Raw genomic sequence first — 17654 nt, 5'->3', positions numbered from 1 at the left:
TATCCCACCTTTCCAATTCGACAACACCACCATCCAACTCAAAGACAACGTTAAAGACTTGGGCTTCTGGATTGATAGCGATCTAAACTATAAAATACACATCTCTTCAAAAATAAAAGAAGGATTTCATAAATTACATGTAATCAAACACCTAAAACCTCTGCTTCACCCCCATGATTTCAAAACCGTCCTTCAAACCCTAATCTTCTCTGGTCTGGACTATTGCAATTCTCTACTAATTGGCTTACCTAAATCATCCCTAAGACCCTTACAACTTCTTCAGAATGCTGCTGCCAGAGTTCTGACGGGTAAAAGAAAATTTGATCATATCACACCCGTACTCAAGCAATTACAATGGCTCACAATTGAACAAAGAATCGAATTTAAGATCCTCTCAACTTTACAGAAAGCAATATACAAAGCAGACTACACCGCACTTGATGACATCATTCATATCCAGTACTCTCCACGCACAAGATCAACTAGTAAACTACAGCTAGTGATTCCATCACTCCCTTATGCTAAACTCTCTTCCACCAGAAACAGAGCCTTTCCTATCATCGGCCCAAAACTGTGGAACTCCTTACCTCAGTTCCTCGCCTCTCAAGAAAACCCAAAATCTTTTAAGAAAGAACTAAAAGCCTGGCTACTCTGCAATCTCATACTGACAGCCTGCACAACAATCTCAAAACTTAATCCCACAGCTTCCCATATTTTGTCATTTATTCCCCCCCTCTGTCTAATCATCCTGTTTCCTACAGATATCTAAGACTATTTTATCATTATACTTGATCTCAGTCTATTCAATGTACCTTTCCTTTGGTACACCTTATCTGGTTTATATTCAATGTGCCTATCCTTTGGGATAGCTTGCCTTGTCCATATGTTTGACATGACAGTTCTCAGATTGTTAAATGTTGTTTTTTTCTTAAATGTCTTCAATAGTTTTATGTAACAGGTTGTTATAATTGTAAACCGGAGTGAAGGCTACTCTGCTCTACCTCGGTATATAAAAAATGCTAAATAAATAAATAAAATAAATCTATGCAGAACACAGATTGACACTTACCTAATACAGAATAAGGGGTTGCAAATTAGAAACAGAAACATGCAAACAAAAATGAAATGGAAAGCCTGAGAAACCAGACTCTGAACAGTGGATTCTTAGCTGAGGGGTAAAGCCTGGGATAAGCACAGAGGACCCTTAGCTGTGGGGGAGTGAGGGGTAAAGCCTGGGATAAGCACAGAGGATCCTTAGCTGTGGGGGAGTGAGGGGTAAAGCCTAGAATAAGCACAGAGGATCCTTAGCTGTGGGGAAGTGAGGGGTAAAACCTGGGATAAGCACAGAGGATCCTTAGCTGTGGGGAAGTGAGGGGTAAAACCTGGGATAAGCACAGAGGATCCTTAGCTGTGAGGGAGTGAGGGGTAAAGCCTGGGATAAGCACAGAGGATCCTTAGCTGTGGGGGAGTGAGGGGTAAAGCCTGGGATAAGCACAGAGGATCCTTAGCTGTGGGGGAGTGAGAGGTAAAGCCTGGGATAAGCACAGAGGATCCTTAGCTGTGGGGGAGTGAGGGGTAAAGTCTGGGATAAGTACAGAGGATCCTTAGCTGTGGGGAGTGAGGGGTAAAGCCTGGGATAAGCACAGAGGATCCTTAGCTGTGGAGGAGTGAGAGGTAAAAACAAGTTTGCTTACCGTAAACGTTGTTTCCGTAGATAGCAGGATGAATTAGCCATGCTGTCATGGGATCTGTCCATCAGGTCCGGGAGGCGGAGCTTGATAAAGCAGAGGTTGATTTTTGTATCCTCTGCGCCTGCGTGTGTGTGTTCCCACGCAGGCAGATCTACTCTCCTCAGTCTGTGATTAAGCAGTCTAAGTGTTTGATGTACTGTGATTGCCAGGGCGGAGGGCGGGTCAGCATGGCTAATTCATCCTGCTATCTACGGAAACAATGTTTACGGTAAGCAAACTTGTTTTTTCCCGTCGATAGCAGGGCTGAATTAGCCATGCTGTCATGGGAGTCACAAGCTCCCAAACATTATGATAGAAGTGGCAATCACTGATTATGCTCTGTTGCAGATTGTAGGACTGTGCGACCTAAACTTGCATCTGCTGACGTTTGTTGATCTAGGCAATAATGTGTAGTAAACGTGTGTAAGGAAGTCCAAGTAGCTGCCTTACAAATGTCTATGGGCTGTATGTTTCTGAGATGAGCCCATGATGTCGCTAGTGCCCGAACTTGGTGAGCTTTTGGCTTGCGTGAGAGAACTTCATTCTTTTTCCCGTAACAGAATTGAAAACATTGGACTATCCAGCTGGATATGGTACGTTTCGAGACTGATAGTCCTGGTGCTTTAGGATCGAAGGATATGAATAGTTGCGATGGACGTGTTGAAGAAGTCGTCCTATTCCCGTAATAAGCTAGAGCCCTCTTACAGTCCAGGGTGTGAAGCAAAGCTTCCCTCGGCGTTGTATGTGGTTTTGGAAAAAACGTTGGGAGTTCTATACTCTGATTAAGGTGAAATGGAGAAATGACCTTCGGTAAAAATGAAGGGTGAGTTCGAAGGACCACCTTTTGATGAAAGAACTGTAAATATGGTTCATAGTGCACTAGTGCTTGCAATTCACTAACTCGTCTAGCTGAGGTGACTGCTACGAGGAATACCACCTTCCATGTAAGGAATTTTATGTGTGCTGATTCCATTGGTTCAAACGGAGGAAGCATGAGTTGTTCCAATACTATATTAATATTCCACGGAACCGGTGGTTTAGCTGTGGGGGGTCTGATATGTAGGAGACCCTTGAGGAAACGAGCAAGCAAAGGGTGAGTTGCTATAGAGCCCTGCTTATATGGCTTGTGGTAGGCTGCAATGGCACTGAGGTGGACTCTAATCGAAGTCGTGGCTAGGCCTGTTTCGAATAAGGAATGAAGATAGTCCAGCAACCGTTGTGGCGAACAGTCCATAGGTGATACTTGCTGGGCTGTACACCATGTGATATACCTCTTCCATTTATATTGGTAATTGCGTCGGGTAGAGGGTTTCCTAGATTCCAATAGGATACTTTGAGCCTTAATAGAGACGTTTTGTTCAGTTAGCACCCACCTGTCAATCTCCACGCCGTTAAGTGTAGGGATGAATGCAGTGGATGTAACAACGTTCCCTGGTCCTGCAATAGCAGATCTGGGCGATGCGGAAGTCGCATCGGCGTGTCGCTGGAGAGGTGCAGGAGGTAACTGTACCAGGGTTGTCTCGGCCAGGCTGGAGCAATGAGGATCATCTGAGCCTCGTCCATTATGCATTTTTGAATTGTTCTGGTGATCAAGGGAATGGGCGGAAACGCGTATAGCAGACCCGACGTCCACGGAATGAGGAGGGCATCCTGTACCAGCCGAAACTGGCTTGGGCGAATTGAACAGAATTTTGGAAGCTGTGCATTGAGTTCCGTCGCAAATAAGTCTAACTCTGGCATGCCCCATTTGGCAAAAATGCTGAGCACCACCTCTCGGGTGAGGGACCATTCGTGTGGGTGGAAGATTCTGCTCAATCTGTCGGCTCTCGTGTTTGCTATACCTGGCAAGTATGTGGCCTGGAGATGTATGCAGTGCTGGTGCGCAAATTGGAAGATGAGTAACGCCTCCTTGCATAGGGTCCAGGAGCCCGAGCCTCCCTGTTTGTTGATATAGAACATTGCAACTTGATTGTCTGTGTAGACCATGACTCTTCGTCCTTTCAGAAAGTGCTGAAAAGTCTGGAGAGCGTTGCGAATCGCTCGAAGCTCCAGTAAATTGATTTGCATCGCTTGTTCTGTTAATGACCAAAGCCCTTGTGTCTCGTGGATCTCCAGATGTGCCCCCCAGCCTTTTCGTGAGGCGTCTGTTGTTAGAACAGAGTCGTGCATTGGCTGTCTGAATAGAGCTCCCTTCACTAGTGTGGACTGGAGGAGCCACCAGGTGATGTCCCTCTTCATTTCTGTAGTAAGGGCAACCGATTGTGTGAGTGGTTGGGAGTGTTGACTCCATTGTTGTTTGAGTCCCCACTGTAGCCGTCTCATGTGTAACTTGGTGTTCGGCACTAGAAAATTGGCCGCTGCCATATGGCCGAGAACGACTAGGATTTGTCTGGCCGACGATGCTGGCCTCGGTAGGAGATCGTGCAGAAGCTTCTGCATTTGTGCTTGGCGTTCCTGTGGCGGATATGCCCTGGATTGGGTGGTGTCCAGGTACGCTTCTATGAAGTGTAGTTGCTGTGTCGGTGTCAGGTGAGATTTCTTGAAATTGACCACTAGTCCTAGTTGATGCAAGCAATGAAGGATTTGACTGAGCTGACAGAGGAGGCGGTCCTGTGATGGCGCTACTACTAGCCAGTCATCTAGATAAGGGAAAATCGTCATCCCTTGTTGTCGGAGATGAGCCACCACCACTACCATGCACTTGGTAAACACCCTGGGTGCCGCTGATAACCCGAAGGGGAGTACTCTGTATTGGTAGTGCTGCTGCTTGTAAGTGAAGCAAAGGTACTGCCAAGAAGAAGGATGGATTGGAATGTGAGTATATGCATCCTTCAGGTCGATGGAACACATCCAATCGTTGGGTTGCAGTAAGGGTAGGATTGATTTCAGGGATACCATCTTGAATTTTTCTTTTATCAGACATTTGTTGAGTTCCCGGAGATCTAGAATGGGTCGTAGGCCTTCCGATTTCTTGGGAATTAGGAAATATGGGGAATAAAATCCGCGACTGTAGTAATTTGAGGTTAATCGCACTATTGCCTTCTGTTGGCATAGGTGTGATATCTCCTTTTGGAGTTGTGGATGATCCCGGAATGGTCTGCCCGCTATGACGTGTGGGAGATGCGGTTTGGACTGAAATTGAAGACGATAACCCAACTTTACAATGTCCAGTACCCACTGATCTGATGTTATTTGGCTCCAAACCGCAACACGAGACTGGATTCTTCCTGGCGGTGATGGGTGTAGTGATGGTGGCTGTAGGCTCAAAAAGACTGAGTGGTTTTCGGAGCAGCTGATTGCTGTTGCGCTTGTTGACGTTGCGCGCGTGGCCTGCCTCTGCGGGGTAGATTAGATTGTTGTTGCTTTTGCCTCTGATAGGGTCAGAGGTAGGTTTGAGAGCGGTATCCTTGATATTGACGGAAGGGTCTTCTTCCATAGGTGGATCTGCGTTGGTATGGATAAAAACGTTTTATGGGATGGTAAGTTGACTGAGAGTGAAGGGATTGAACTGCTAACGCTTCATCTTTGAGTTTACCGACCGTTTCCTGTAACTTCGCTCCAAACAGGTTATCACCTGTACAGGGGAGGTTGGCCAGTTTCCCATGCACATCTTCCCTGATGGAGCTCGAACGAAGCCATGCTGTTCTGCGAGCTGCTATGGCTGTTGCCGAAGCTCTTGAGGAGGTCTCCATGCCTTCATAGATTGAGCGGAGCAGGTGTCTGGAACATTCTTCCATATCGTGCAGGGTTTGAGGTGTCTGTCCACCCACGGTGGAAAGGAACCCTTTAGTTGCCTGGATGCAGTCATACAAATATTGCACCATGTAAAATTGGTGGTGCATAATGCGTGTTGTCAGCATCGAGTTTTGGTATATCTTTCTTCCCACCTCATCCAGATACCTATGGTCCTTATTTGGTGGGTAGGTTGTGTGTATTTTTGGCTTTTTAAAACGCTGCATGGCAGACTCGACAACTACCGATTCATGTGGTAGTTGCGGAAGTGCATATGGAGTTTCTTTTTTGATCCGAAATTTAATATCCGATTTTCTGGATACCGGTTGTATGGTTTGAGGAGTTTCCCACGCCTTCAATAGCAGACGATGTAGGAGGTCGTGAGGTGGGAGCGTGGTCGGCTCCCCCGGAACATCGAAAATTCTTAGAAGCCCCAACATTTCAGCTCTGGGGTCTGGTTCTTTTTGAATTTGCAGCTGCAGGATGTTCCCTATCTTTTCTAAAAACTTCGGATAGGAAAGATCTTCAGGAGGTGAGTAAGGTTCCTGTTGACCCTCTGGAGGGTCTGAGGGAAACCCAGTTGATGAATCAGGTGAATCAGAGAAGGAGTTGTCAGGTTCCTGTGATATGGAAACGGCTGGTGAAAGCGAGATAGCTCGTTCTGCAAGGGGAGATTGTGTTTCACTAATGTCCTCTACAGGGTCCGAAGATTCCTGATCTTGTGTGGAGACCCTTTTATCCTTTTCTATGATAAAGGACGATTGAATGGCTTCGTAAAAACCTGATAAAGATTGTGATAGTTGCCAGAAGGCATCCTTTGTAGCCTGCGGCATTACCTTCGCTGTTTTCTGTCCTTGTTGATCTTTCTGAGGACTAGGAGTATGATGTGGGCGATCTGGCTCCGACACCAAACCCGGAGAAACGTGCGATGATGTGACATATATTGGGGAGTTGTGGTCCCTGTGCTGGGACAATCGTGAGGACCTAGACATCGAAGGACTAATGTCTCTATGTCCTCGATGCTTTGTTTTATGGTCCCGATATGGATCCCGTTTCCTCTTCTTCCCATGACAAGAAGCTGAGTCATGTGATGGGGTATGAGCTTTCCGGGAGCTGTGCGAAGAGGAACTTGATCTCCCGTGGTGAGAACTACGTGAAGTGGAGCTGTGGGTGTCCGACCTTCTGCGTTTATGACTCCATTTTTTTGGTACAGATAATGAGAACAATTTTGGATCTCTGTTGGTAGGTATAGTCACAAACAACCCTGTGTGCTCCTTTGGTTGTTCCAATGGTGAAACGAACAATGCCTCCTTGGAAGAACTTGGTGTCTCCCGTTCTGCTTGCGCCGCGTGGCTTCCAGACGCCGTGTGGCTTTTTGACACCGTGTGGATTTTCGGTGCCGTGCGGCTTTCCGGTGACTTGTGGCTTTTCTGCGCCACAAGGTTGCTCGGCGCCGTATGGCCTTCCTGTGCTATATGCTCGTCCGGTGCCTTGCGGGATTTCGGCTCTCTGCGGCCTTCCGGCGCCATACTGCTGCTTGGCGCTGTAAGGGTCTTCGGCGCCGTGCGGCCGCTTAGCTTCGTCTGGCTCTTAGAAGCCGCGTCTTTTGGGGTCTTATCTTTCGGCGCCAATTTACGCTCCGGTTTTCCCGGCGCCTTAGAGCCTTGCAAGGCCGGCGCTGTATCCTTGGGTTTCGGAGCTTTGTGGCGCTGTTCTTCTTCTTGCGCCGCTTCCCCTGTAGGGCGCGGTGATGTGGGGCCTAGTCTCGGCGTCATGTGGCGCGAACTCTCAGTACGTCTATGAGGCGATCTGCCTCGTTTTGACTCTCGACTGGACGTCGATTGAGTAGCTAATTTTCGGCTATGAAGGGTTGCAGGGCCCTGCTCCCCTGTTACCTGGCTGTCCGACAGAGCCTTCGGTGCCGCATATTTTAACTTCTTTACCGGTCCCGGAGAAGAATGGGCCTCTGAAGCTTCAGGGGTGCTGAGAAGCTCTCGGAGCCTGTAGGCCCTCTGCCTTTTCGCCCTGGGGGACATCTTCGCACACAATTCACAGTTCGATACATCGTGTGCGCTGCCAAGGCACCGGTAACACCGGTCATGACCGCCTGTGACCGACATTACCTTATTGCAGCGGCAGCGTTTGAACCCCGCTTTTCGACATGAGGAAAGTCTTGGCTCCGCGTGCGATCCCGCGCACGGAAAAAACAGACTGGGGAGAGTAGATCTGCCTGCGCGGGAACACACACACGCAGGCGCAGAGGATACAAAAATCAACCTCTGCTTTATCAAGCTCCGCCTCCCGGACCTGATGGACAGATCCCATGACAGCATGGCTAATTCAGCCCTGCTATCGACGGGAAAAGCCTGGGATAAGCACAGAGGATCCTTAGCTGTGAGGGAATGAGGGGTAAAGCCTGGGATAAGCACAGAGGATCCTTAGTGGTAGGGAAGTGATTTTAAAACCCCAGGTTCTGCAGTATTATAACAGGAAGGAAGTGAGCACAGCAGATGATAGAGAGAGGCTTACTAGAGAGATGAGGTTGGAGAGTGTCAAAGCCAGGAACACATCCACAGTTTCTCCCTTGTCTTTCACAGGTCGGATATCTTTGTTGTAACCTCGCTCAATGAACAGGTGGTTGATGAGACGCTGCTCCTCATTAAAACAAAAGACACCTGCAGGTGAAAGGAAGTGCATCAGAGTGAGGATCCCCCAAATCTTCCTTTTCTGCGCCCCACTAAGGAGCTGCTGCATCCCAGTGACAAATCCTTCTGCCTCACGCCCAGCCCCAGCTTTGCCAGGATTTCTGCACAAGCCCGTCGTGCACCTCAGAGAAGCAAAGCCTCAGCCGCCCTCCCCCCGCCCCCCAGGTGCCGTGAAACGGGATCCAAGACCTCAGGATCACAAACAAATGAGCTTCCCAGCAGCCCCACCGAGTCCGGCTTTCCAAGGCCATCTAAACAGTTCCTCGGGATTTACAATTTAAACAGGAGAAGAAACATGGGGGGGGGGGGGGCTCTTTGCTCTCCTTTGTTTTAACTACAGACGCAGTTAGCTAAAGACCGCTTAACACCGCTCTCTCTTAGAGAGAGTCCCATTTACCATCACACATTGTCTTCTGTCCGTCAACCAGTTTGCAATCCAGGCCACCACCTTGGCCCTCACTCCTAAGCTTCTCATTTTATTCACCAGTCTCCTGTGCGGGACCGTATCAAAAGCTTTGCTGAAATCCAAGTAGATGACATCGAGTGCTCTTCCTTGATCCAATTCCTTGGTTACCCAGTCAAAAAAGTCAATCAGATTTGTCTGACAGGACCTTCCCCTGGTGAATCCATGCTGCCTCTGGTCCAGCAGTTCTTCCAACTGTAGATAGTTCACTATTCTCTCTTTCAGCAGAGTCTCCATTACTTTTCCCACCACAGAGGTGAGGGTAACCAGCCTGTAGTTTCCAGCCTCTTCTCTGCTCCCACTCTTGTGAAGCGGGACCACCGTCGCTCTTCTCCAATCACTTGGCACCACTCCCATTTCTAGGGATCTATTGAACAGGTCACACAGTGGACCCGCCAGCTCATCTCTGAGCTCCCTCAGTATCCTGGGATGAACCTCATCAGGCCCCATGGGCTTTCTCCACTTTCAGTTTCCCCAGCTCTTCCCATACATTCTCTTCTGTAAATGGAGTTTCATTTATTTATTTATTTATTTAAGTTTTTTATACCGACCCTCATAGTAGATAACCATATCAGATCGGTTTACATTTTAACAAGGGTAAACTGAGGTGACAATTCTGGTAACAATAGATAAACAAAAGGAAAAAGGAATAAGTCAAAGTTACAATCAACAAGGAATGGAAGAACTTGGAAGCTTAAAACAAGCTGGAAGGAAGATAAAGGCAGGTAGAGTAAATATAACGATACGAATAGTTTAACGAGTTAGAGCTTATTCTTTAACCTGGAAAGCCAATGTCCATTGTTCAGGAGGAAGTGTGTCAAAGACCTTATAAGAAGTGGAGCTCAAACTAGTGAATATCTGGTGGATCTGGGAAGGCTTGGTGAAAGAGCCACGTCTTTAGTCTTTTTCTAAAGGTTAAGAGGCAGGGTTCCAATCTGAGATTTGCTGGGATGTTATTCCAGATAGAAGGGCCTGCTATTGAAAAAGCTCTGTCTTTGGTCTTAGAGAGGCGTGTGGCTTTAGTAGGGGGAAATTTCAGAGTGCCTTTGTGATTATCTCTTGTTGGTCTGTTAGAGGAGTGGAGTTTGAATGGGATTTCCAGGTCGAGTTGTAGTTGCTGATGGATGGTTTTGTGTATTAGGGTAATAGATTTGTACATGATTCTGAAATTTACTGGTAACCAATGTAGGTTTCTGAGGATGGGGGAGATGTGTTCACTGCGGCTGGTGTTGGTCAGCAGTCTCGCTGCCGCATTTTGTAACATCTGCAGTGGTAGATTTGGGGAGGCCTAGGAGGAGGGCACTGCAGTAATCTATTTTGGTGAACAGTAGTGCCTGGAGGACTGTCCTGAAATCTTGGAAAAATAAGAGTGGTCTAAGTCGTTTCAAAACCTGTAGTCTGTAGAAGCTGTCTTTGGTAGTTGTGTTGACCATTTTTTTAAGGTTTAGTCGATTGTCTATTATTGCCCCAAGGTCTCTAACGTGCGTACGGGTGATGTGAGCATAGTGTGGTGAAGGTGGAGGAAGATTGTTTTCATTTGAAGAGATGAGGAGAAGCTCTGTCTTTGAGGCATTGAGGACCAAGTTTAAGCTGTTGAGTAGATTAGTAATGGATAAAAGGCAGTTGTTCCAATAGGTGAGAGCTTTTGAGAAGGATTCTGTTATAGGGATTAGAATCTGTACGTCGTCTGCGTACAGATCGTACAGATAGTACGTCGTCTGCGTACTATCTGTACGTTCATCCATTCCACTCCCCTCCAGTATCTTGTTAACTAGGGACGGTCCTTCTCCAGGTCCTCCTTAGTGAACACAGAACTGAAGTATTCGTTTAATATTTCTGCCATTTCTTCATCTGTCTCCACCCATTGATCCTTTTCACCTTTCAATTTCACTATACCACACAAGGGATTTCTACCCATATAGATTCTATTGCGCATTTTGTCTCTTGTATGATCTTTATCCTGTTGGACTCTATACCCTCCCGGACATAAAGTGCCACACCCCCACCAAGTTGATCCTCCCTATCATTGCGATATAATTTGTACCCTGATATAGCACTGTCCCATTGGTTATCCTCCTTCCACAAGTCTCTGTGATGCCAATTATGTCAATCTCATCATTTGCTGCTATACACTCTAACTCTCCCATCTTACTTCTTAGACTTCTGGCATTAGCATACAGACATTTCAAAGTGTGTTCTTTGTTTGTATTAACAACCTGCTTTTCAGTTGTTAGGGATAATTTGGAAATCTTTAGCTCAGGTGATTTTTTACATATAGGTATATGAACTATGTTTGCTTTTAATGGAACCTCTCTGTTGGGATGCCCTGACTCTCCTGTTTCATTAGTATTCATCAAGGATACATTTCTCCGAACCATGCGCTGCTGAGTGACTGTCGGCTTTCTCCCTTGTTCTAGTTTAAAAGCTGCTCTATCTCCTTTTTAAAGGTTAGTGCCAGCAGTCTGGTTCCACCCTGGTTAAGGTGGAGCCCGTCCTTTCGGAAAAGTCTCCCCTTTCCCCAAAAGTTTCCCCAGTTCCTTACAAAGCTGAATCCCTCTTCCTTGCACCATCGTCTCATCCACGCATTGAGACTCCGGAGCTCTGCCTGCCTCTGGTGACCTGCGCGTGGAACAGGGAGCATTTCAGAGAATGCTACCCTGGAGGTTCTGGATTTAAGCTTTCTACCTCAGAGCCTAAATTTGGCTTCCAGAACCTCCCTCCCACATTTTCCTATGTCGTTGGTGCCCACATGTACCATGACAGCCGGCTCCTCCCCAGCACTGTCTATAATCCTATCTAGGTGACACGTGAGGTCTGCCACCTTCGCACCAGGCGATCCTCATGCCCACCAGCCATCCAGCTGTCTACATTTCTAATAATTGAATCACCAACTATGATGGCCGGCCTAACCCTTCCTTCCTGGGCAGTAGCCCTAGGAGACTTGTCCTCAGTGCAAGAGGACAATACATCACCTGGAGAGCAGGTCCTTGCTACATTTCCCGCCTGATTTCCCCCCGGCCGTGGGTTTTGTTTTTTTTTTACATTTTTTAATATATTGTTGGTGTGTATTTTATTTCTATTTTTGATGATAATGTATTAATTAGAAGTTAGCCTGAATTATATTGCCTGATGCATGGGGACATCCACCCTGCTTCTTGCTCCCCAGCACAGCTCTGATAAATCCGCGCCCCGCTTTTACAGTTTGGGGGGGCGGGGAAGCTTCAAGGAACACATTTCCTCGTATAAAAGGGGACGGAGCTTCACCTCCAACAAGTAAGACGTCCTCGGACACCTTCAAGCGCCGAGAGGCTCGTGCATTTTTTTTTTTGTTTCCCGCCTGCCCCGAGCGGAGAGATCCGCCGCGAAGCGCCTCAGCCTGAGCCCCTGCAGGACGGGCGAGCGGGCAGGGCCGGAACATTTCTCAGCCCTGGCGCGAAAAAAACAAACCCAACCCAGAGCAAGCTCGTCTGCACGGAGCGGAGCAAAGTTTAGATAACTGCCCCGGGGAATCCCATGAATAAAAGTGGCGGCTCTCCCGTTCTGAGGAGGAAACGGAGTTAAAAAGAACATTACCTTGCCTGATCCATTCCCGGTCTGGAAAACATGGCTGGAGACTTTTAGAGTCCGCAGACCCAAACTGGAAGCCCCCCTTTTCCTACCTGAGAGAGAGGAGGCGGCGAGCAGGGCCAGGACGACGAGGACCCCCTCCATGCTGCCGGGATCCCCCATCCCGCTTCACCTTCTTCTTCTCTCCTTCCTCCGAGGGACGGGGGAACATGAAGTAGGAACCCAAGCTGGGCGAAGACGGACAGGGGCAGGTGCGAGGCCAAGGAATGGAAGAGAGTAACGCGATCGTGTGCACTGGCGGTGGGGGGGAAAGGGAAGGCTCGTGAAAAATGCGATTTCCTCGTGCCCCTCTACCCAGCTGCTTCCTGGACCTGCTGAGCTGCAATGAAAGGACAGATGAAAGCTTAAAATAAAAATATTCATTTAAGTGCGCTTCCACATCACTGCCCGGAGAGAGGGCCTGGGCCACTGCCCCCGCACTAATTGCTTCCAGTCCCATCTCATTAGGCCCAAAATCCCCTGCTTTTACTTTCAAAAACCACAAGAAGCAATTATTATAGCTATTTAAAAAAAAAAAAAAAAAAAGAATTGCGATTAAGGTGGTTCCACGAATCTCTTCCATAAGCAAAGTTTTCCACCTCAATTAGTGGGTTAGGTTTCAAAGGGCTTTTATCAGGCCGGATACTGAAAAGTATTCTGCAGCATAGAAGGGTCTGGGAGAAAGCGAATTGCCAACCACATCAACTAAAGGGGAGAGTAACAAACCTTACCTATGAATATAGTAACATGTCTAAAAAAAAAAGGTAGGTCAGTCTGTTAGTGTCCTTATATGGCAATCCCCCACCATAAAAAAACAAACAAGAAACCACAGATATTCTAGGCCTCCTAGGTCCACAATTTTTTTTTAAAAAGCCATTTCACAAAAAAGAAGAAAACTCAATGATCTCTAAGTTTTCTCTCCTAAGGATACCCTAAAACGGTTCCCTCATAAGGAAATATTTCATTAATTATCGTCTACCCCTGTTAAACATTTTTTTTAAGACATGTCCTTAGGCTTATCAGGTGCCACCAAAAACGTTCTGAATTTCCTTACAAAAAAACCCAACCACTTGTGTCCAGTCCAAAATACTTCCTTATTATTTTCAAAGAAATTCTGGAAAGGTTTTCTGTATTCCCATTAATAGAAGAGTATGGGTCAGTGTCCCTGGACCGGACAGATGATGTTTTGGCATGGCCTGTGTCAGGAGCGCGTTGGCCAGACCCCCCCCCCCCCCCCATCGTGGACATCAGTGGATGCTGGGGAGCTGTTACTGGGTGTCTGCCGATCAGTCTGGGGAGTGAGCGAGAAGAGGCAGAGGGAAATAACAGCCCCAGCTTTTGCATCTAGGGATCCTCTCAGCTCAGTTACCAATTCTGTGTCCACCACCAACACCTCACTCCATACGGAACCCCAAGACAGAACGTGCTCCGCTCGAGTCGGCCGTGCTTAGCACCCTCTCACCATGAGACATTTTTCCTCCTTTGCACTTGTTGCTGGTCTAATGCTTTGTACTGGGAACCCCCGCCCCTGCCAGGCCCACACACCCTGGTTTCCTTCTCCCCACCTCTGTCAATCTGCTGAAGCTGCCGAGGGTGAGGGGTCTGTGGGGGACTGGCAGTTCCTTCAGAAGTGTTCCTGTTGCCTCCATTTTCACGTTGAATATACTGATAAAACACATTTCTACTGCTTTTTATTTTTACTAAAATCGGTACACATAAATAGGGTTGAAGAGATGCGTTATGGCCCAGCGTATGTGGCTAGACAAGGTGTGTAGGCACTGGCACCACAGCCTCGGATGTCCCTTGGTTTATTTTGTGTGTACACATGCACGCACATCACAGACCACTGCCCATCTACTCTACATTGCTTGTATAGCTTGAAGAAGTCTGAATATTTTCGTATTTATAATTCACTCCAGAGAGGCTGAGCATCTTGAGACCTCTGCCTCAACAGTAGCTTTGTCAACCATGCATAGCTGTAATCCCGGCTCAGCGATAAGGGAAGGTGCAGTGAGGTTACAGTTTTCTCCCCTGGGTGGCACTGCGATCACCATTTTTTATCATTTTATTACAAGTTTAGAGACTGAAAACAAAAAAGGTTCAGAAATATTTCCTACTCTAGATAGTTTTCTGGTTGACAAACCAGGATGAATCCTGAAAAGATGCTGTTTACCTGTAGAGTTTCAGAAACTGTATTAATCCTGGAGGAAGGAAACTAGATTGAAGAAGGAACCTGGGTGCTCTGGAAAACTCATGTACTACAATATAATTTTTGCTGGTCCCTGAAAAAATATTACAGCCTACAGAGACTCCAGTGCTCTCTAGGACTGACACAACTACCGGCGGTCTGCATTACAGAAGGGAAGACACCGCAGTGTACCACAATACGTGGCAGCTCAGTCAACTGAAAAGAAAAAAGCCCGTCAGATAAAGTAAGCTTTTTTTTTTTTTTAAGGACGCTAGGAATAAAGAGGGTTGAACGTTATCCAAAGAAAGCAGTTCTGCATCTGCTGGAACTTCTTATCCTGATGCTGCCGGAACTGCTGAAATGGGAAAGCAAGGACTGCTCCGTACCAAGGCAGCGCCCCGGGTCATGGGATGTGCATGAATCCATACTCAAGCTGTCACAAATGGTGTCACATTCTCTCTTATGGATTGCCCTGATGGGAACATTTTTACAGCTCAAGAACCAAGCAGAAGCCATCGCCCTCAGCACCCGTCACAAGGAACGTTCTGGAGACTGGTGCAGGAGAACTGATGCGTTCGCAAAGCAGAGGATCTCGATTTATCACAGGGTAACTTGAACAAATCTGGATCTTATATCTCTCCCTCCTCCCAATTCTCCGTGAAGGGAGCTTTAGGGACTCCCCTGACCCAGTTCTGCAGCTGACACTTGCTTTCCATTTGGACAAGCCCAACGATGACGGGAGGCGCGAAGTTCTGGTGTAATTTAGCAGCGACTCCTTGGTGGTGGAGCAGCGAGCAGCACCCCCCCCCCCCCCCCCCCCACTTAGGTCTCTAAGGCATCCAGAGAGAGAGCGGTGAGGCCAGGTGTGCTGCGGTGCAAAGGGTCGCGGTCCAGTCCCACCAGACTGGTAAAGGCGATGGACTTCCCTGCCAACGTGACATGCACCCAGGCCCGGTACAGACCTTTCCCGTTCTCAGTCCTCAGGTCCACTAAAATCTGAAAGGAAGGCAGGAAAGAAGGAGCAGCAAAGCAAGAGAGAGAGTATGAGAAGAGAGAAGAATAAGGAGAGAAAAAGAGAGAAAATTACCATAGGCATCAGCTAATAAGAGATCCCCCCCCCCCCCCCCCCCATTAGCTCATATCTCAAATCCTCTTTGGTCAATTAAAAAAAAAATACTTTCAAGGAGAAATTACTTTAACAGCTCATACTGATGGGGGGGAGGGGGTCAGGTCTCTTTTTAAGGTGGAATATTCCAAACCTGCCCTGGGGACCCCTCGGCCAGTCAAGGTGATGACATTTTTCAGGTATGTCAGGGAAAGGAAAAAGACCACAGGTGAAATAAGGCTTGAAAGTGACAAGAAGTAATGTGTAGAAAGAGAGAGATAAGGACAAAGCAGAAATGCTAAATAAATACTTCTGTTTCATATTCACTGGTTGTGGGCAAGAATTCAGATGGGAGTGGGATGGATGCATCATACTTTATGCAAGACCGGCAGGGATTTAAATCCCCTCGCTCCTCTCGGTGTCGCGCGCTGCGCGCCAAATGTGCACAACAAAGGGGCCTGCCCTTTTGTGCGCCCCTTCGGGTGCCTCCTTTTCTAGAAGTACCTTTTAATTGTTATAACTCTCTTAGCGTTTGCCTCACTCCTTTCCCCCCCAATCAAACCTCTATCTCTCCTATTTTCAACTATGCCACCCCATTCTTGTAACTGGCACACTCCTAATCGGAGAAACAACCCCTTAAAATATTCTTTCTCCCTCTTCAACCCTCCCACTCCTTTACATAGGCGACTTACCCCTATTCCCATTCCCCCCCCCCCCCCCACGCAACTCCTCAGCCTTTCCCTTATCACACTACTTCTTTTCAATGCCCAGTCTCTGCAAAAAAAAACAAAACACCCCACCTACTTCATGATCCCCTTACCGACTCCAAACCAGAAATCTGTGCCGTAACAGAAACATGGTTTAAACCCTCGGATACTCCCCTTATAAACCAGCTTCCCACTGATACCTATGACCTTTTCTCTATTCCCCGCAAAAAGAAAAGAGGAGGAGGATTACTCCTCCTCGCCAAAAAGGAACTGAAACGTATGACATAGCGAGGGCAAAGGTAGCGCCGGCGCCATTTTGAAGATTGGCAATACGGCCCGCGTGCAGGAGGTTCCTCCCAGACCCCCGCTGGACTTTTGGCAAGTCTTGTGGGAGTCAGGAGACCCCCCCAAGCTGGCCAAAAGTCCCTGGGGGTCCAGCGGGGGTCCAGGGGCGATCTCCTGAACGCGTGACGTCGGGAGCCAGGAACCAAAATGGCGCCGGCGCTACCTGTGCCCTGTCACATGATAAGGGCAAAGGGCCACCGGCGCCATTTCTCAATGCAGCCGTGGCCAGAGAGCTGGAGATCGCGTCGGGACCCCCCCCACTGGACCCCAGGTAACTTAAAACATTTTTGGGGGGGTTCGAGAGGGTGGGGGATTTGTTTTAAAGGTTCGGGGTGGGTTTTAGGATTTTTTTGGTGTGCCGGTTTTCCCGCCCTCTCCCGATTTACGATTTTTAACAATTTTTAACAAACAAAAAACACGACGATAATATTTCCCTCCCCCCCCAGCCAAAATCGATCGTTAAGACGATCGATCACACGATTCACACCCCCTAGAGTCACATTCTATCCTGACCTTTAAATGCACTACTGCAGGCAGCCCACTTGCCCTGAATGCGCCTGTAACAAACAAACAGCGAGAAGCTCACCATTGCAGTCTTCCGTCGGGCTGCCACAGTCCTGGAAGAGACACGGGGTGCAGCCTTTGCATTCCTGCAGGCGCTGGTCCCGTTCCTTGATCGCACCTTGCAGTGCCAGCAGCGCGCTCCTCAGGGCCGCCTCCAGGACCACTGTCCCTCTGTTGGACAGAGCTATGGAGAAGCAGGGAAAACCCGAGGACTGTCAATCGAGCCATCAAATGACTGCACGCTAGCGTTGCCAGCAGAACAGGCTGGCACCCGAGTTAACCCCGCTGAATATACAAGTTTGGTGCTCAGAGAAAAACTGGACTACCTTCTTTCCTGCGATGGATAAGACTAGGACTGGATCGGCTTGCCCTGGAAAACATGGTGGCAGTCGATAATCATACAGCACACCCTGGTAGAGCCATATCCACTCCACTGGCTTCAAATCACAGCTCTGTCGCTCTTCATAACTAGCATTCAAGTTTTCCATGCCAGTTACTCACTGTCGTGT

General features: G+C 47.9%; 1 protein-coding gene across 3 annotated transcripts in view; it reads right to left on the bottom strand.

Annotated features, from left to right (window-relative positions):
- Nucleotides 1-12596, bottom strand: part of CHRND (cholinergic receptor nicotinic delta subunit) — a 106552-nt gene extending 93956 nt beyond the window's left edge. The window contains exons 1-2 of one of the 3 annotated variants that reach the window (XM_029615668.1): nt 12290-12596; nt 7992-8137 (exon numbers count right to left, since the gene is read on the bottom strand). In XM_029615668.1, coding sequence (XP_029471528.1) covers nt 7992-8137; nt 12290-12359 — 216 coding nt within the window. In that variant the 5' untranslated portion in view covers nt 12360-12596. Of the gene's footprint in view, nt 1-1694; nt 1714-7991; nt 8138-12289 lie in introns of those variants that run through there. The other 2 variants (XM_029615669.1, XM_029615670.1) reach the window with 2 other exon arrangements.
- Nucleotides 12597-17654: the final 5058 nt, after the last annotated feature.

Source organism: Rhinatrema bivittatum, chromosome 9, assembly GCF_901001135.1.
Source record: "Rhinatrema bivittatum chromosome 9, aRhiBiv1.1, whole genome shotgun sequence".
Taxonomy (NCBI): Eukaryota; Metazoa; Chordata; class Amphibia; order Gymnophiona; family Rhinatrematidae; genus Rhinatrema; species Rhinatrema bivittatum.
The sequence above is the reverse complement of the archived record's forward strand: the minus strand, read 5'-3'. Positions and strand labels throughout refer to the sequence as shown.